General features: G+C 40.3%; 1 protein-coding gene across 1 annotated transcript; it reads left to right on the top strand.

The window, feature by feature from the left end:
- Nucleotides 1-6,914: 6,914 nt before the first annotated feature.
- On the top strand, nucleotides 6,915-20,173 carry TBXA2R (thromboxane A2 receptor). The gene is made up of 3 exons (XM_060784035.2): nucleotides 6,915-7,082; nucleotides 16,257-17,176; nucleotides 19,675-20,173. The coding sequence occupies exons 2-3, from the start codon at nucleotides 16,379-16,381 to the stop codon at nucleotides 19,942-19,944; spliced, it is 1,068 nt and encodes a 355-aa protein (XP_060640018.2). The 5' UTR covers nucleotides 6,915-7,082; nucleotides 16,257-16,378; the 3' UTR covers nucleotides 19,945-20,173.
- Nucleotides 20,174-21,019: the final 846 nt, after the last annotated feature.

Genomic DNA, 21,019 nt, shown 5'->3' with positions numbered 1-21,019 from the left:
CTTCCTTCTCATGCTCCTTTTTCCTTTTCCTTCCTCCCTCCCTCTCTTCTTTCCTTTCCCTCCTCTTCTCTTACCGTCTTTCTACTCCCCATCTTCTCCTTTCTTCCTTCTCATGCTCCTTTTTCCTTTTCCTTCCAACCTCCATCCCTCCTTTCCTTTGCTCTCCTCTTTTCTTACCTTCTTTCTCTCTTCCATCCATCTTCTCCTTTCTTTCTTCTCATCCTCCTTCCTTTATTTATTTATTTACAGTATTTATATTCCACCCTTCTCATCCCAAAGAGGACTCAGGGCGGATCACAGAACACATATGCGGCAAATATTCAATGCCCTTATACACTGACAAGACAGACAACTGTACATTCCTAGAGGTATATATAGGCTTTCCCATCTTCGGCATCTTGGAGGCTGTGCTCAGTTCCGACCGTGGGGGGTGGGTGCTGTCACTCAAATATCCCTGCCAAAGAGCTGTGTTCGTAAACTTCCTCCTTGATCTAATCGCTGGCATTTTTCTGGCATTTCTTTATGGGTGCCTTAAATACCTCCCCACTTTAAAGCGGTACCTATTTATCTACTCAGTGCTATTTTTGAACTGCTAGGTAGACAGAAGCTGGGCTAAAGGCCGGGAGCTCACCCCGAACCAGGCTTCAAACAGTCAACCTTCTGGTTGGCAAGATTTACTGAAGCTGGTGGTTAACTTGTGTGCTAAAGCCCAGCCCTTCTCATCCATTAGAATGGATGTGTACAAGATTTGAGTAAATATAGATAGCAATAATAATAATAATGCTTTACATAATTTTCAATGTTGCTGTACATCAGGTATGGGATTCATTGCTCTTTCTGATTATATTACTGGCACTACCATTCCCATCATTTTCGACATTGCTGACTAGTGTTTGACTTGGCCGGTGTGCCTCAATATAATATATAAAATAATATTATATGTACACCATCCAACTTCATGATAGATAGATAGATAGATAGATAGATAGATAGATAGATAGATAGATGAAGAGTATGTGCAACAGTTTTCCTATTGTTTCTCAACCAAAGCTTGAATCCTTCAGCTTTTTCCACTAATACGAAAGCTCCATTTTGGCTTGTCTGTTCGCCAACGGAGAAGCAACTCTTCCTAATAATGGCTTAATGGATTTGCTGGAACCAAATCATAAACGTTTGTTTGTTTGAATTGAAATGTACTTTTTAAGAAAGTGCCAATGACGGAAGACGAGTTCCCGAAAGTTTCAACCAAGTGATCAAAGCCAATCTGACTCTTGAAGTTGGGCAAATAGTCAAAAGCAGCCTTGTTTGTCTATGTCTTGATTTGCATTTCAGTATTAAGTCGATGCATATATCAATTATATTTAATAATAATAATAATAAGATATTATCATATATTATATTATGTTAGTTTACTATTACATTACTTTATAATATTAAGTCAATATCAAGTCAATGTATATATTAATTATTATTATTATTATTATTAATTATTTCCAGTATTTCTATCCCGTTCCTTCTCAACCCCCGAAGGGGGACTCAGGATGGCTTACATTTGGCAGCAATTCGATGCCACTACATATAACAGAGCAATATAATAACAATTAAAACAGTAAAAAACAGTATTGATAACCGTATCATCATTCCAGTCAATTCCATGTCCAAAGTGCTATGTCTGTTGTCCAAAAGCCTGGTCCCTGAACCACGACTTCAATTTCTTCCTAAATGACAGGAGGGACAGAGCCAATCTTACCTCAGTGGGAAGCGAATAATATATTATAATATTTTATTATTTTACATTATAATATTAAGTCAATATCAAGTCAATGTATATATTAATTATATTACATCATAATTATATTATTATTATTATATATTATAATAATATAATATTATTTTGGCCTGTTCTGGAATGGAGAATCTCTCTGTATCCGATTGAAAATATAATATAATATTATAATATAAAATGTTAGTATAATATTATATTATAATAATACATTAAAATATTTTAAATATGTTAAAATAATAAAAAAATTATGCATTGACTTGATATTGACAATATTATATTACATTATAATACATCAATATCAAGTCTATGTATATATTTATTATAATGTATTTAAATACATATATTTATTGTAGTATTTTAATATATTATTATTATATTATATTGTATTAATATTATATTGTTATATATTATATCTTCAATTGTCTAAGGAGAGATGCTCCATTCCACAGGCCAAAATATTATGTTATTATAATATATAATAATTATTATATTTTAATGTAAATTTATTATAATATTAACTAAATATCAAGGCAGTGCATATATTTATTATATTATAATTATATATAATTACTATAAAAGGTAAAGGTTTTCCCCTGATATTAAGTCTAGTCATGTCCGATTCTGGGGGTTGGTGCTCATCTCCATTTCTAAGCCGAAGAGCCGACATTGTCCGTAGACACCTCCAAGGTCATGTGGCTGGCATGACTGCATGGAGCGCCATTACCTCCTTACCGGAGCGGTACCTATTGATCTACTCACATTATTATGTATTGTATATTATTTTAATATAGTACTATAATATTTTATAATATTATAATTATAAATATATAAATATATTGTATTATATCTTCAATCATCTAGAGATGTTCCATTCCAGACAGGTCAAAATAATATTATATTATTATAATATAATATAATATTTCATCAATATCAATGCATATATTTACTATATCATATTATTGTAAAACTAGCCGTCCCCTGCCATGTGTTGCCAGTCTGTGTATATGTGTTTTGTGTGTGTAGATATGTATATATGTGTGTATATATATTTGTGTATATATATATTGCGCATGCATTGTAATGTATTTTTAATATTTTTTTGGCTTTGTAAGTCTCTTCTGCTGTGTTTTTCAGTGTTTTAATGAGTGATGCTCACTCATTGGCCTGATAGGCATATTGTGTCCAAATTTGGTGTCAATTCATCCAGTAGTTTTTGAGTTATGTTAATCCCACGAACAAATATTACATTTTTATTTATATAGGCTAGCCGTCCCCTGCCACGCGTTGCTGTGGCCCACATGGGGGCTCTGTGTGGAAGGTTTGGCCCAATTCTATCGTTGGTGGTGTTCAGAATGGTCTGTGATTGTAGGTGAACTATAAATCCCAGCAACTACAACTCCCAAATGTCAAGATTGTATTTTCCCCAAACTCCATCAGTGTTCACATTTGGGTATATGGAGTATTCGTGTAGAGTTTGGTCCAGATCCATCATAGTTTGAGTCCTCAGTGCTCTCTGGATGTAGGTGAACTAAAACTCCAAACCCAAAGGACACTGCCCACCAAACCCTTCCAGTTTTTTCTATTGATCGTGGGAGAACTGTGTGCTAAGTTTGGTTCAATTCAATTGTTGGTGGAATTCAGAATGCTCTTTTATTATAGGTGAACTATAAATCCCAGCAACTACAATTCCCAAATGTCAAGGTCTGTTTTCCCCAAACTCCACCAGTGTTCATACTTGGGCATATTGGATAGTTGTGCCAAGTTTGGTTCATATCCATCACTGAGTGCACCGTGCTCTTTGGATGTAGGTGAACTACAACTCCAAAACTCAAGGTCAATGCCCACCAAACCTTTCTGGTGTTTTCTGTTGGTCATGGGAGTCCTGTGTGCCAAGTTTGGTTCAAGTCCATTGTTGGTGGAGTTCAGGATGCTCTTTGATTGTAGGTGAACTATAAATCCCAGCAACTACAACTCCCAAATGACAAAATCATTTTTTTTGAGTGAAGGACATACATTGGGTTGTTAGGTTTCTTGTGTCCAAATTTGGTGGCAACCCCCCCAGTGGTTTTTAAATTCTGTTAATCCCACAAACGAACATTACATTTTTATTTTTATAGATTATAATATATATTTATTTATATAGATTATAATATTACATCAATCACAAGTCAATGCATATATTTTTTATATTATAATAATATAACAATATATTACAATTATATATTATTATAACATTCAGTCAATATCAGCATTTATTTACTATATTATTATATTTATTATATTATTATATCTTCAATTGGCTACAGAGAGATGCTTCTCCATTCCAGACAAGCCAAAATCCTCCCCGAAATTTCCATGTAAGGAATTGAAAGGTATATATATGACATTGATCAGGATTCCTTGGCCTTTGCCAACCCAGTCTCCTCCCAAAGTAGGAATGTTAGGTGTTTTAAATGGAGTCGGTGGGGTCTGTTTTGTGTCCATAATATGCCCGCACCCTATAATTCACTTTTTCCTGCTATTACTGAACTTTAAAAACCTTTTGGATTATCTCTTCAAAGTCCTTTGCCCTTTTGACACGAACCAGAGCAAGAAAGAAGCCTTATCTTCCTTTGGGTTTCTTTTTTTGGTGCAGATCAAAAGGCATTCATTCCTTCCCAATCCAGGGATTAGTTGGCTTTGATAGGATAAGATTCGAACCCAAGTCTAGGCAAATGCTAAAACCATATTGTCTCTATTTCATAGCCAGATTGATTCAGAGAGAGTTTTCTTTTGCACCCAGTGATTCTAGGGCTACACTAAACTAACAACAACAACAACAACAACAACATAATAATAATAATAATAATAATAATAATAATAATTGTATTAATGGCCTTTCTTTGGGGCCCTCAATATGATTCCTTTATGGCCGAATGGGGTTAGACGAGATGGCCTTTAGGGGTCGCATCAGACTCTATAGACTTCCGTATATCCCTTTATAGCCAAATGAGGTTGGAGTAGATGGCCTTTGGGGGTCCCATCGGACTCAATAGGCTTCCATATATCCCTTTATGGCCGAATGGAGTTGGACTAGATGGTCTTTGGGGGTCTCATCAGTCTCTATAGGCTTCTGTATATCCCTTTATGGCTGAATGGGGTTGAACCAGATGGCCTTTGGAGGTCTCATTGGACTCTATAGGCTTCAGTATATCCTTTATGGCCAAATGAGGTTGGACTAGATGGCCTTTGGGGGTCCCATCAGACTCTATAGTCTTCAGTATATCCCTTTATGGCCAAATGGAGTTGGACTAGATGGCCTTTGAGGGTCCCATTGAACTCTATAGGCTTCCGTATAACCCTTTATGGCCAAATGTGGTTGGACTAGATGACCTTTGGAGGTCCCATTGGACTCTAGGCTTCAGTACATCCCTTTATGACCTGATGGGGTTGGACTATATTAGCTTTGGGGGTCCCATCAGACTCTGTAGTCTTCAGTATATCCCTTTATGGCTGAATTCGGTTGGACTAGATGGCCTTTGGAGGTCCCATTGGACTCTATAGGCTTCCGTATAACCTGTTATGGCCGAATTCAGTTGGACTAGATGGCCTTTGGAGGTCCCATTGGACTCTATAGTCTTCAGTATATCCCTTTATGGCCAAATGGAGTTGGACTAGATTGGCTTTGGGGATCCCATCAGACTCTGTCGTCTTCAGTATATATCCCTTTATGGCCAACTGGAGTTGGACTAGATGGTCTTTGGGGGTCTCATCAGTCTCTATAGGCTTCTGTATATCCCTTTATGACTTAATGGGGTTGGATCAGATGGCCTTTGAGGGTCCCATCGGACTCTATAGTCTTCAGTATATCCCTTTATGGCTGAATTCGGTTGGACTAGATGGCCTTTGGAGGTCCCATTGGACTCTATAGGCTTCCATATAACCTGTTGTGGCTGAATTCGGTTGGACTAGATGGACTTTGAGGGTCCCATTGAACTCTATAGGCTTCCATATTACCCTTTATGGCCGAATTTGGTTGGAGTAGATTGGCTTTGGAGGTCCCATTGGACTCTATAGTCTTCAGTATATCCCTTTATGGCCAAATGGAGTTGGACTAGATTGGCTTTGGGGGTCCCATCAGACTCTGTCGTCTTCAGTATATATCCCTTTATGGCCAATTGGAGTTGGACTAGATGGTCTTTGGGGGTCTCATCAGTCTCTATACGCTTCCATATATCCCTTTATGGCTGAATGGGGTTGGACTAGATGGCCTTTGAGGATCCCATCAGACTCTATAGGCTTCTGTATAACCCTTTATGGCCGAATTCAGTTGGACTAGATGGCATTTGGAGGTCCCATTGGACTCCATAGTCTTCAGTATATCCCTTTATGGCCAAATGGAGTTGGACTAGATGGCCTTTGAGGGTCCCATTGAACTCTATAGGCTTCCGTATTACCCTTTATGGCCGAATTTGGTTGGACTAGATGACCCTTGGAGGTCCCACTGGACTCTAGGCTTCAGTACATCCCTTTATGACCGAATGGGGTTGGGCTAGATTGGCTTTGGGGGTCCCATCAGACTCTATAGTCTTCAGTATATCCCTTTATGGCCAACTGGAGTTGGACTATATGGTCTTTGGGGGTCTCATCAGTCTCTATAGGCTTCCACATATCCCTTTATGACTGAATGGGGTTGGACTAGATGGCCTTTGATGATCCCATCGGACTCTATAGGCTTCTGTATAACCCTTTATGGACAAATTTGGTTGGACTAGATGGCCTTTGGAGGTCCCATCAGACACTATAAGCTTCAGTATATCCCTTTATAGTTGGACTAGATGGTCTTTGTTGTCCCTTATTATTAGGACTCCTTTATGGCTGAATGGGGTTGGACTAGATGGTCTTTGAGGGTCCCATTGGACTCTAGGATTCACTATATGACTGAATGGGGTTGGACTAGATGGCATTTGGAGTTTCCTTCCCACTCTAGCCCTCTGTATATCCCTTTAGTGGCTGAATAGATGACCTTTGGGAGTCCTCTCTGATTATGATTCCTTTACGGGCCGAATGAGGCTGGATTAGATACCCTTTGGGGGTCCCTTCCCACTCTAGATTCCTATTTCTTCCCCTTTCCTTGCCCTTTAGGCCTGGAATTGGATGAGCCAATGGTTAAGCCCTGCAGCCAGTCCCCTTTCCTCCAAATCCCTCCTTCTTTTCTCTTTCTTTTCCCCCTTCTCTCTTTTTTTCCCAACAGAGGGCTGAGAAATCCCAAAGCGAAAGGTTCCCACCACTTCGGCCTTTTCCAGATCTGCGGAAAGTAGGTCTATTTCCCTGTTATAATCCCCTCTTTTATATTGATTATCTATCCATTGATATATTCATTGCCTTTATTGATTAATTAATTGATCTCTTGATCTCTTGATTGATTAATTAATTGATCTTTAACTGTCTTTCTGTCTTCTTTGCTCTGGTTTATCCTTTATTATTCTTCCTGGTCATTTCAAAAGTGTATTGATAGATTGATTGGTTTTTCATCCCCATTGATATTTCACTCCAATAGTTTCTATTGATTCTTGACTCTTATTGTATTATTACAATATATTCTTATAACAATATATTCTTGACTTATTATATTTTTATAATATTTTCCTACTATAATCTGTACTATTATTAGCATAGATCATAATAGGAAAATAAATTATTATTATTAGATTTTCCTATAAATATAGTGATTAATAATATAGTATTATAATACTAGCATAATATATTATAATACATATAATAAAGAATTAATATTATATGCATTATTATTAGAGCATATCATAAGAAAATATAATAATAACATATGTTTATTTTTATATAATAATTTATTGTATTATATATTTATTATATTATTGTATTTTTATATTATAATATAATAATGTATATTATATATTAATAATATAATATTGTATTATTATGTTTTCCTATAAATGTAGTGATTAATAACATAGTATAATGAAATAATAATAGTGTAATGGTATAATAATATAATATGTTACACAATTATTTTTTCATTATATAATTTTTATTTCATGGTATAATATAATATATATATATCATATATTATATAATTATTATTTCATGGTATAATAATAATATAATAGGAGCCCCCGGTGGCGCAGTGGGTTAAACCCCTGTGCCGGCAGAACTGAAGACCGACAGGTCGCAGGATTGAATCCGGGGAGAGGCGGATGAGCTCCCTCTATCAGCTCCAGCTCCTCATGCGGGGACATGAGAGAAGCCTCCCACAAGGATGACAAAAAACATCAAATCATCCAGGCGTCCCCTGGGCAACGTCCTTGCAGACGGCCAATTCTCTCACACCAGGAGTCATTCCTTACACAATAATAATAATAATAATAATAATAATATATCAATAATATAATAAATTGTGGCTATACAATAAATTAGTATTATTAGAACATTATAAGACAATATTATATTATATTTTTATTATTATAACATATAATAATAAAATATTATAATATATTATAATTTTATAATAATAATAATAATTTATGATTATTATTATAGTTTCCTATAAATATAGTGATTAATTGATTTTTTTAAAACCCCAATCAGCTTTTCTTATTGGCGCTCCGTTCTTTTAAAGCATTGGAATTTTGACTTTTTCTTTTAAGTTGAAACATTAATTTCAGTCCAAATATTTGCAGGATCTTTTCAGCTGGGATTTAAATCGGGTCTAAACATGTCATATAATGAAAACAAAACATTTTCCAGCCTCATCCGTCAAAATAAGGTTTTAAATGCTTAGACTTGGGAATGATCTAAAGTTCAAAACTTGGTAAAAAGTTTGGGGCCATTTTCCCATTGAATTGTATGTTTACATAAATAGATAGATATAGATATGTTATCATTCTTGCACAAACAAAACATCCAGTTCTCTTGTCAAGTCAGTACAGCATTGGGGTTATTTTTAAATGGGGAAACTTAATATACTACAGATCCCAGCTTCCTTCCTCCTTTGCTTATGATGGGGATGTGTAGTCCGGTGGCTAGCTTGGGAGCAGTTCCTGGGTTATTAGAAGAATGCATTGTTTGTTTTGGGATGTTAGGTAATTTCATCCAAATCCATCATTGGCTGGGTTCGGTTCTCTCTGGATAAGAGAGAACTACAATTCCCAGATTCCCTGGGCAATCCCTTCCATATCCTGACAGTATTTGCAGTTGGCCATGTTGGGTCTGTGTGCCAAGTTTGGTTCAGATCCGTCGTCAGCTGAGTATGTTCATGGGACGTCTGTGTGCCAAATTTCATCCAGGTCTGTCATTTGTGGGGTTACAGTAGTCTGTTGAAGTTAGAGCTGAATTGGGTGAAGGTACTACAAATCCCATCATCTGTGGTCCATCCTCCCCCAATCCACCAGAACGTAAAGAGGCTCACGGGGCATCTCTTTGCCAAGTTTTGTCCAGGTCTGTCATTTGTGTGGGTTCCAGTGATCTGTAGAAGCTGGAGCTTAATTGGGTGAAGGTATTCATAGAATCATAGAATCAAAGAGTTGGAAGAGACCTCATGGGCCGTCCAGTCCAACCCCCTGCCAAGAAGCAGGAATATTGCATTCAAAGCACCCCTGACAGATGGCCATCCAGCCTCTGTTTAAAAGCTTCCAAAGAAGGAGCCTCCACCACACTCCGGGGCAGAGAGTTCCACTGCTGAACGGCTCTCACAGTCAGGAAGTTCTTCCTCGTGTTCAGATGCAAATGCCATCATCCGTGGTCCATCCTCTCTCAAATCGGTACCAAGACATAAAGTGGGTCCCGGTGGTGGGGGCGTCTGTGTGCCAAATATGATCCAGGTCCATCACTCATGAGGGTTGCAGTGGTCCGTGGGAGCCAAATCAGGTGAAGGCACTGCAAATCCTATTATCCGTGGTCCATCCTCCCCCAAACCAGGACATAAAGTGGGTCACGGGGGTTCTGTATGCCAAGTTTGGTCCAGATCCATCAATGTTTGGGTTCACAGTGCTCTCTGGATATAGGTGAACTACATCTCCCCCCCCCCACACACACACACACACAAAGATGTCCAGTATTTTTTGCTGGCCATGGGGGCTCTGTGTGCCAAGTTTGGTCCAGTTCCATCTTTGGTGGAGTTCAGAGTGCTCCTTGATTGCAGGTGAACTATAAATCCCTGTACATACAACTAACAAATGTCCAGGCCAATTCCTCTCAAAACCGACCAGTATTCAAATGTGGGCATATCGGGTATGCATGCCAAGTTTGGTTCAGATCCACCATTGTTTGCGTTCATAGTGCATTCTGGATGTAGGTGAACTACAACTCCTCTCAATCCCTCCAAAGGCCTCGAGTATGTTTTGCTGGTTATGGGGGTTCTGTGTGCCAAGTTAGTTGCAGGTCCATCGTTGGTGGAGTTCAGATTGCTCTTAAATTGCAGGTGAACTACACATCCCGGTCCCTACAATTTCTATAAATCATGGGGAATTCTCTCCGAACCTCTCTAGTGTGTATGTTCAGTTGCTGATCAATTCCTCTATTTGCTGTGTGCCATAGAAAAGAATAGAAAAGGGTTAAGGGAGAGGCGGTGGGTGGGGTCATGCAAATTCCACACCAATGGAGAGAGTCAGAAACACTGGGATGTATGTGGTGGAGGAAACACATGAAATCTAGGACGGAATTGTACCGAATGAAAGCCTTCACTTGGGTGGTGGGCAGCATGGTGTTTGGGGAGAACATTGGCAGGGCTCTTGGACATGTTATAATATATAATACCTAATAATAATAATAATAATAATAATAATAATAATAATAATAATAATTTCATCTCTCACGTCCCTTTGAGAAGGAGGCATCCCTGGCTCTCCTTCCTTACATTCAATTTATTATTATATTATGCCTTGCCTTTGCCAGCCCCGCGCAGGCTTTACGATGCTACAAAAGGCAATGAGCGTCCCATCTCTCGCCTGGGACCAAAGCCATAGATCCAGGATGGATGTAGTATCGCTTTTCTGGAAACCGACCCAAGACGAATTATGACCCGTCTTGTTGGGCTTCCTTGCCAGGTTCCCCAAATTTGGGCCTCTTGAATAAGTTATTTGGCCTCCCATCAAAGCATGAAGACTTGGCACATAATCATAAATATCAGGGCAAGTTGAGAATCTCTTCTCCGAAATTCTCAGGAACAGAAATATTCTGGATTCTGGAATATCTTTATTTATCTATTGCAGGGAAAGTAATTCCACTTAAACATGAGGAAGAACTTCCTATTTCTCCATGAACACGGGCACACACACACTCACACACACACACATATATGAGACTAGATGGCCATCTGTCTGGAGGGAACGGATTGTGCCTTCCATGGGGTTGGATTAGATGGCCTTTGAGGGGTCTCTTCTGATTCTATTTCTCCATGAACCCACTAATGCATATACGGCTGGATGGCCATCTGTCGGGAAGGATCGGATTATTATTTTTTATTTTTTATTATGATATATGTGTGTGTGTGTGTGTGTGTGTGTGTGTGTGTGTGTGAGCCCCCGGTGGCGCAGTGGGTTAAAGCACTGAGCTGCTGAGCTTGTTGATCGAAAGGTCGCAGGTTCGATTCCGGGGAGCGGCGTGAGCTTCCGCTGTCAGCCCTAGCTTCTGCCAACCTAGCAGTTTGAAAACATGCAAATGTGAGTAGATCAATAGGTACCGCTCCAGCGGGAAGGTAACGGCTCTCCATGCAGTCATGCCGGCCACATGACCTTGGAGGTGTCTACGGACAACGCTGGCTCTTCGGCTTAGAAATGGAGATGAGCACCACACCCCAGAGTCAGACATGACTGGACTTCATGTCAGGGGACTACCTTTACCTTATATATGTGTGTGTGTGTGATATTATATTATATCATATTATTCTATTCTATTACTTTATTATTTTGTTATATTTTATTACTTCATTATTATATTATGTTACATTATTATATTTTATTATTTTTATTATATTATGTTATGTTATATTATTATATTACTTTATTATTTTTATTATATTACATTATTCTATATTATTTTCGGAGCCCCCGGTGGCACAGTGGGTTAAACCGCTGAGCTGCTAAACTTGTTGACTGAAAGATCGCAGGTTCAAATCCAGGGAGTGAGCTTCCCTGGATAGTGAGCTTCCACTGTCAGCCCCAGCTTCTGTCAACCTAGCAGTTCGAAAACATGCAAATGTGAGTAGATCAATAGGTACCGCTCCGGCGGGAAAGTAACGGTGCTCCTTGCAGTCATGCTGGCCGCATGACTTTGGAAGAGTCTATGGACAACGCTGGCTCTTCGGCTTAGAAATGGAGATGAGCACCAACCCCCAGAGTCGGACACAACTAGACTTAACGTCAGAGGAAAACCTTTATCTTTACCTATATTATATTATTATATCATTACATTACTTTATTGTTATATCATTATATCATTTTATTATTTTATGTTATTTTAATTTTAAAGAGATTCCACTTAACCATCAGGAAGAACTTCCTGATGGTTAGAGCTATACAAAAGAGTCCTATTGGAGTCTGGATGGTCATTTGTCGGGAAGGATCGGATTGTGTCATCCTTCCTGGCAGAACTGGGTTAGACTGGATGGCCTTTGGGGGTCTCTTAGGACTAGAGCAGTTTTTGATTCCATAGCTCTATTTCTCCATGAACCCACTGGTGCTTATGAGGCTGGAGGGCCATCTGTCGAGAGGAATTGGATTGTGTCGCTCTTCCTAGCAAATCTGTTTAACAACCCCTGGAGTGTCATCTACGGGACGCACGAAACCCCATTAAGCTCCATTATGGATATAATGTGCTTACATTGCGGTTTCAGGCATTTGGGACCAATGTACAAGCTGTGGTCTATTGGATGCATTTTTTCATCCCTTTTCTCATATTAAGTTTCAGATCATATAAGTTTCAAAACTAATCAGATTTCATCGCCAAAATATCATATCATCTGAATCCATCCCGTTCTTGTCTTCTATTTCAGATCATATTAGTTTTGAAACTTATAGATGATAGAAGGATAATAAGAGTTGGAAAGGGCAACCAAAGGCCATAATTACATAATGCAAGATATTATATTATTGTATTATTGTTACATTATTATTATTTTATTATTATATTGTATTCTATTACTATTATATTATTATTACATTCTATTTATTATTTTATTATTATTATTACATTCTATTATTATATTTTATTATTATTCTATTTATTATTTTATTATATCACTATTCTGTTATGTTAATATTATATATTATTTGATTATAATTTGATTATAATTATTATGATATAACAATATAATAACAATAATATAATAGTATAATGTATATTGTTTTATTTTTATTATTTTACTATTATTATATTTTTATGTTATTATATATTATCTAATATTATATTGTTGTATATTATTATTATTTTATTATTTCATTATATTACTAAATTACCATATTATTTTATATTAGTATTATTTTATTATTATTACATTTTTATTTATTTTTATATTATTATATTATATTATTTTTATTATTATATTATATTATTATATTGTTATATATTATTTTATTATTAATAATTATAATAATCCAGTCCAACCCTTTTCTCATTTGGAAGACACTATCCAAACCCACCTGACAGATGGCCATTTTAGTTGGAATCCTGGCTATTATAGATAGCATGGTTTCTGTTTGTTCTTCATCCAGAGCCTCCCAAAGGGTCGTGTCTCATTCGTCATTACTCTTTTGTCAGCTTATTTTGCATCATTTTCCGGAACGACGGGCATTGAGCATTCCTTCTTTCTGACGCATTTTGATTTATGCTTCCAGAGGCTAAACATGGGCCAGATGTTGGAGATGTCAATACACGAAAAAGCAGCTGGGATCCATCTGACAGCCTGAGACGTTGCCGTATCCATTTGTTTCTGGAAACAATCTTTCAAGCTAAACATAACCCATTCCCTAAGCCACTCCTCATTGGAATTCATTGCTTTCAGACATTGCCCTGCATTGCCCGTCTTGTCCCATCGCCTTCTTGAATTGTGATCCACTAAGATTCCTAGATCACAGACTGTTTCCAAGCCCAATGTCCAGACATTCATCTAGAATCCATTAGATAGATAATGCATTGTTAGGCAGGGAGGCATTGGCGGTAACCCTCTTGTGTAAAACTGGTGGGAAATACCGTTCAAATGGACATGTGGTCACACACCTGCTGAATGATTAAGAGGGTTGTGTGATGTGTAACTTTAGGGAACAATCCCATTTAGCCATAAAGGTGGAATATATTGAATCCTAGAGTTGGAAGGGACCCTCAAAGCCCATCCAGTCCAACTCCATTTAGCCATACATTGCATAGAGTTGGAAGGGACCCCAGAGGTCATCCAGTCCAACCGCATTCAGCCATAAAGGAATACATTGAATCCTAGAGTCGGAAGGCACCCCTCCATCATAAAGGAACACACCAAATCCGAGAGTTGGAAGGGATCCCCAAAGGCCATCTATTCGGCCATAAAGGAATATTATTTTTATTTATTTATCATGTCAGAAGCAAATTGAGGGTATAACACACAAAAAGTTTAAAACTTGGCATTGCTCTAAATGTCCTTTGATCAGAAGCTGGCCACTTGGAGTGCCTCTGGTGTCGCTGTGAGAAGGTTCTCCCTTGTGCATGTGGCAGAGCTCAAGATGCATTGAAATAGGTGGTCTGTGGTTTGCTCTTCTCCATACTCGCATGTCATGGACTCCACTTTGTGGCCTCATTTCTTAATGTTGGCTCTGCGTCTCATGGCGCCAGAGTGCAGCGTGTTCAACGCCTTTTAAGTCTCCCCGTCTTCTGTATGCCCAGGAGGGAGTCTCTCATTTGGTATTAGTCATGGATGAAGGTTCTGGGTTTTAGCCTGCCATTTTTGGACTCTTGCTTGCTGAGCTGTTCCTTCAAGTATCTCTGTAAATCTTAGAAGGCTATTTCTTGATTTAAGGTGTTGCCGTGCTGGTTGACATCCAAACAGAGGATAGGCCTTGGTTCTTTCATTGTTGGCTGCTACTTCCCAGCGGGTGTCAGGTGGTGCTAAAAAGTTTAATTTCTTCAGCGCTGTTGAGCGTAGACATCCTGTAATAAAGCGGCATATCTCAGTAAGAGCCACATCCACTGTTTGTACATGGTGACATATGTTCCACACTGGGCATGCATATTCAGCAACAGAGGAGCAAAGCCCAAGGGCAGATGTCTTCACTGTGTCTGGTTGTGATCCCCAGGTTGTGCCAGTCAACTTTCGTATGATATTATTTCTATCACCCACTTTTTGCTTGATAGTCAAGTAGTTCTTCTTGAAGTCAGAGCATGGTCCAGAGTGACTCCCAGGTATTTGGGTGTGCTGCAATGCTCCAGTGGGATTCCCTCCCAGGTCAATCTCAGAGCTCGAGATGCTTGTCCTTCTGATCGTGAAAAACGCACGTCTGCATTTTAGATGGATTAGGACCAGCTGGTTTTTCTTGTAATAGATAGCAAGAGTACCCAAAGCTTCAGAAATCTTCTGTTCAACGATTTCAAAGCTCCCTACTTGAGCGGTGATGGCACGATCGTCAGCATAGATTGAACTCTCTGTCCCTTCTCGCAGTGGCTGATAAACACTGATGGAGCAAGCACACTCCCCCGAGGCAGGCCGTTCTTCTGTTTTCACCATCTGCTTCTCTGACCCTGGAATTCAACAAAAAAGCTCCTGTTTTGTAGCAGATTTCCTATGAAGCAGGTGATGTGGGAGTCTTTTGTGATATTATACATTTTTCTCAGGAGAAGGCAATGAATTACAGTGTCATAGGCTGCTGACAGGTCTATGAAGACAGCTCCTGTAATCTGCCTTTCAAAACTATCTTCTATGTGCTGAGTCAGGTTCAAAACTTGTGATCTGCAGCTTTTGCTTTTCCTGAAACCAGATTGCTGTGGAAATATAAATCAGTCTGTTTTTTTCCATAATTCCATGCAAAATAAGTCTCTCCAGAACCATAAAGGAATACACTGACTCCTAGTGAGAAGGCACCCCAAAAGCCATTCAGTCCAACCACAATCAGCCATAAAGGAATATCATGAATGCTAGTGTCAGAAGGGACCCTACAGATCATTCAGTCCAACCCCATTTAGCCATAAAGGAATATAATGAATCCTAGAGTCATAAGGGACCCCCAAAGGCCATCGAGTCCAACCCCATTCAGCCATAAAGGAATACATGAATTCTAGAGTCATAAGGGACCCCCAAAGGCCATCGAGTCCAACCCCATTCAGCCATAAAGGAATACATGAATTCTAGAGTTAGAAGGGTGTTTGCAAAGTCAATCAGCAAGAGTATCTGCCTGGAGGTAGCCTAACCTTTGTTGCTTGGAGGCACCCTCTGCTTGGGAGGTGTTCACTGACCCTTGATTGTTTGATTAATTATCTTATTAATTCTCCCTGTCAGTTCTTCTTTGCAGCAAACTCGACAAGATGGAAGAGTCGAGGCCTCCGAAGAGTGATGTCACCACTTTAGGAGGCAACGGCCCAATCTCTCACCACTCGAAGTTGGGCTGAGGTTTGGCTGCGATGTGGGACAACTCAAGCACCACTGGTGCCCACTTGGGCTCCTGCTTCCGCTCAACGAATGCCACGGAGGAACCCCCGGCCCCCATCGCCTCGCCGTGGTTCTCAGCCATCTTCGGCGCCATCGGCTTGGGCTCCAACCTCTTTGCCCTGTGTGTCTTGGTATCCTCCTCCCGCAAAAGGCACAGCCGCTCCCGCTCCTCCTTCCTGGTCTTCCTCTGCGGCTTGGTGGTCACTGACTTTCTAGGCCTCCTGCTCACCTTCTCCATCGTGGTGCCATACCACTTCATCCGCTTCGACTGGCGGCGACTTGATCCTGATTGCCACCTCTGCAGTTTCATGGGCCTGGTGATGGTCTTCTTCGGGCAGTGCCCGCTCCTCCTTGGTGCCACCATGGCTGGCGAGCGCTTCGTGGGCATCAACCGGCCCTTCTCCCGTTCCACCAGCATGTCCAAGCGCCGGGCCTGGTCCCTGGTGGGCATTGTCTGGGCAGTGGGCTTCCTTTTGGGCCTCTTGCCCATCTTTGGCCTTGGCGACTACAGCCTACAGTATCCCAACTCTTGGTGCTTCCTGACACTGGTTCATGATGCCAAGAATGTGGCCTTCAACCTGATTTTTGCCCTCCTGGGCCTCTTCTGCGTCGGCCTCTCCTTCCTCCTCAACACTGTCAGCGTGGTAACCCTCTGCCGTGTCTACCATGATTCTGAGGCCATCCAACGCCGCCGGGATAGTGAGGTGGAGATGATGGCCCAACTGGTGGGCATCATGGTCATTGCCAGTGCCTGCTGGCTCCCATTGCTGGTGAGTCGCCTCTTTTCGTTTAGCATCATGGAATCCAAAAGTTGGAAATTTATCCAGTCCAACCCCTTTGCTATGCAGGGGCACACAGTCAAAGCCATCCTGACAGATGACCACCCAGGCTCTGCTTCATAATAATAATAATATAAATAAATAATAATGCCATAGAATTCTAGAGTGGGAAGTCCATCCAGTCCAACCCCTTTGCTATGCAGGGGCACGTGGTGAAAGCCCTCCTGACATGTTAGGTAGATAATGCTGCATTAGAATTACATTGTGTGTGAAAAAATACAGTTTGAATGGACATGTTGTCACAGCACAGTCCACTGAAAGGGTTAAGAGAATAGAGATGTGATCCAAGAGGGACAGCTGAGTTATTTCCTGTTGTCTGGATGGAAGAATGAGAGTAGCTTGTGTGCGCACTTCCTCTCTGACATGTGCTTGCTCTCTACCATCTTGGATAGCTTTCATCTGTAATCCATCACCATCCTCGATGTGTAAGTGCCTTGCTATGCTTGTATCTCTTTACTGACAGCAGACCTGTAAATAATAGGCATGGGCAATCCATGGTTCAAATGGTTCTAAAGTACTTACAAAACTAAAGTTCTGGTGGTGAAAACTAGGGGGCGCTGGTGCTTTCTACAGTGTTGCTAAAGTTCTGGTGGTGAAAAATTCAGAACTCTTAACAAAACTTTCAAAATTTCATTCTAAATGGCAGTTCCTAATTGGTTCTGTCCTAAAAACCACCAATAATGAAATAATAATAAAATTTTGAAAGTTTTGTTAGAGTTCTGAAATTTTCACCACCAGAACTGTAGAAGCAAAGCACCTGGACACTAGGACGCGGAGCAATGGCTTCAAACTACAAGAAAGGAGATTCTACCTGAACATTAGGAAGAACTTCCTGACTGTGAGAACTGTTCAGCAGTGGAACTCTCTACCCCAAAGTGTGGTAGAGGCTCCTCCTATGGAGGCTTTTAAACAGAGGCTGGATGGCCATCTGTTGGGAGTGCTTTGAACGCAATTGTCCTATTTCTTAGCAGAATAGGGTTGGACCGGATGGCCCACGAGGTCTTTTCCAACTCTATGATTCTATGTTCTATTGGTCATGGGGAATCTGTGTACCAAATTTGGTCCTGGTCTGTCATCCGTAAGGGTTGCAGTGATCTGTGGGGGCCAAATTGGGTGAAGTTACTGCAAATCCCATAATCTGTCATCCATCATCCACACAAACCGCTGCAGGACGTAAAGTGGGTCACAGGGGATCTGTGTGCCAAGTTCTCCGGTCTGTCATTTGTGGGGGTTACAGTGATCTCAGGAAGTGAGTGAAAGTACTGCAAGTCCCATTATCTGTGGTCCATCCTCTCCCAAACTACACCAGGACGTAAAGTGGGTCATGGGGGTCTGTGTGCCAAGTTTTGTCTGGGTCTGTCATTTGTGGGGGTCGCAGACTCGCAGTGGTCTGTGGAAGTGGCAGTCAATCAGAAAGCTGCCACATACACACATACAAAATTGAGTTGGGCTTTACTTTTGTAAGTGTTGTTTATGTTTTGATATTATGTTGTTACTAATGTAGTTAGTAATTTTACTTGTGTTTTATGTGTTTATAGCACTAATATGTTCTGTTTTGTAAGCTGCCCTGGGTCCCTTTGGGAGATGGTGGTGGTATATAAATAAAATTATTATTTGAAACACAACAAGATGAGATCACCAGACAAGATCACTCTGCTGGCTGTTGTATTGGATCACACGTCAGACACTTCCCAAGTGTCTAGGACTGTGTGATGTATCGGCGAATGATGCATACAGATCCCAGTAAGGTGGCCTTTTGCAGCTGGCAAATGGTAATTTTGTCAGCGCCAATTGTATTTAAGTGCAGGCCAAGGTCTTTAGGCACTGCAGCCAGTGTGCCGATCACCACTGGGACCACCATTATTATTATTATTATTATTATTATTATTATTATTATTATCCTGCATATCAGATGTTTACATTCACATTTCTTTGTCTTTTACTTGCATTGTATTTTGAAATGGTCATATGATTGGTAAAATAAATAAATTATTATTATTATTATCCTGCATATCAGGTATTTACATTTACATTTCTTCGTCTTTTACTTGTACTGTATTTTGAAATGGTCATATGATTGGTGAAATAAATAAATAAATAAATAAATAAATAATTATTATTATATTACGATTCATAACAGTAGCAAAATTACAGTTATGAAGTAGCAACGAAAATAGTTTTATGGTTGGGAGTCACCACAACATGAGGAACTGCATTAAGGGGCTGTGGCATTAGGAAGGTTGACAACCACTGATTTAAGTGAATGACCTGGAAACTAATGTAAGTGACGGGAGTAAATGGGAAAGAAATTACATTTTATTATGTTGTTTAGTATGGCTCTTAGAAGGCTTGATTTGTGTCGTATCTGTATGTTTTCCTGCCGCCACCACTATGCTATATGTAATCATGCTTGTTCTCTCCTCCTCCAGATCCTCATTGTCCAGACGGCACTCCAGGGCCCAGCGCCCAACGTGGCCCCACATCAGATCCCTCGTGCCACAGAGGAGCTGCTCCTGATCTACCTGCGTGTGGCCACTTGGAACCAGATCCTAGACCCATGGGTCTACATCCTCTTCCGGCGGGCCGTCCTGCGCCGCATCTACCCCAGCTTCAAACCCAGGCCCTCCATCGTCTCCTTGTACCCCGTGATCAATCCTTCCCTCCGCCGGAAATTCACCCAGGAGTCTGTGCTCCAGTAAGAGAGAGAGAGAAGAAAGTGGCTGCATTGAGAGCTAATGGTTACACATTGCTTTGCAATGGTAGCCGCAACCGGGAGGAGAGAATAATTGCATCATTGCGCCACCACGTTGTCCGTCCCTAAAATAGCATGAGCGCTTTCAACCCTGTCGAGTCTCAGAAGGGCAGAGAAATGAGTACCACACACTCTCAGTTAACAGCAACTCTCAAAGTAAAATAATGTTAAATTAATATTGCACTCTCCATACTGTTTTTTATAGTCTAGCAAAGTCAACATAGGTGTGTATGTTTGTCTGATGTTGTGATTGAAGTGGCCCTCTGTGACATCAGTACAGCCAATGGCCTGAATCCAAATGTAATCGACTGTTTGGATGTGGCCAATGATTTGGATATGGTCCATGGTTCAAATTAGATCAACAGTCTGGATATGGCTTATGGTTCAAATGTGGTCAACCGCCCTGATGTGGTCTACATCCTAATGTGACCTATTGTCCAGATGTGGTCTATATACAAATGTGACCTATTGTCCAGGTGTGGCCCATGATCCAGATGTGGCCTACATTCAAATGTGACCTATGTCCAGGTGTGGCCTGCATACAAATGCAACCTATTGTCCAGAAGTGGCCTGTGGTCCAGATGTGGCCCCCACACAAATGTGACCTATTGTCCGGACATAGCCCATGGTCCAGATGTGGCCTACATTCAAATGTGACCTATGTCCAGGTGTGACCTGCATACAAATGTGACCTATTGTCCGGACATAGCCCATGGTCCAGATGTGGCCTACATATGAATCTGGCCTATGTTTAAGAGGTGACCTGTGGTACAGATGTGGCTCATAGTCCAGGTGTGGCCTGCATACAAATGTGACCTGTTGTCAAGATGTGGTCCATGCTCCGGATGTGGGCTACATACGAATATGATATATTATCCAGATGTGACCATGGTCCAGATGTGGTCTACATACAAATATGATTTACTATCCAGATGGCCCGGGAGTGGCCTACATACAAATGTGACCTATTGTCCATATGTGGCCTACATACAACTGTGACCTATGGTCCATATGTGGCCTAC

This window comes from Anolis sagrei, chromosome X, assembly GCF_037176765.1.
Source record: "Anolis sagrei isolate rAnoSag1 chromosome X, rAnoSag1.mat, whole genome shotgun sequence".
In the NCBI taxonomy this organism is placed as follows: Eukaryota; Metazoa; Chordata; class Lepidosauria; order Squamata; family Dactyloidae; genus Anolis; species Anolis sagrei.
This window is presented reverse-complemented; position numbering and strand designations above follow the sequence as displayed.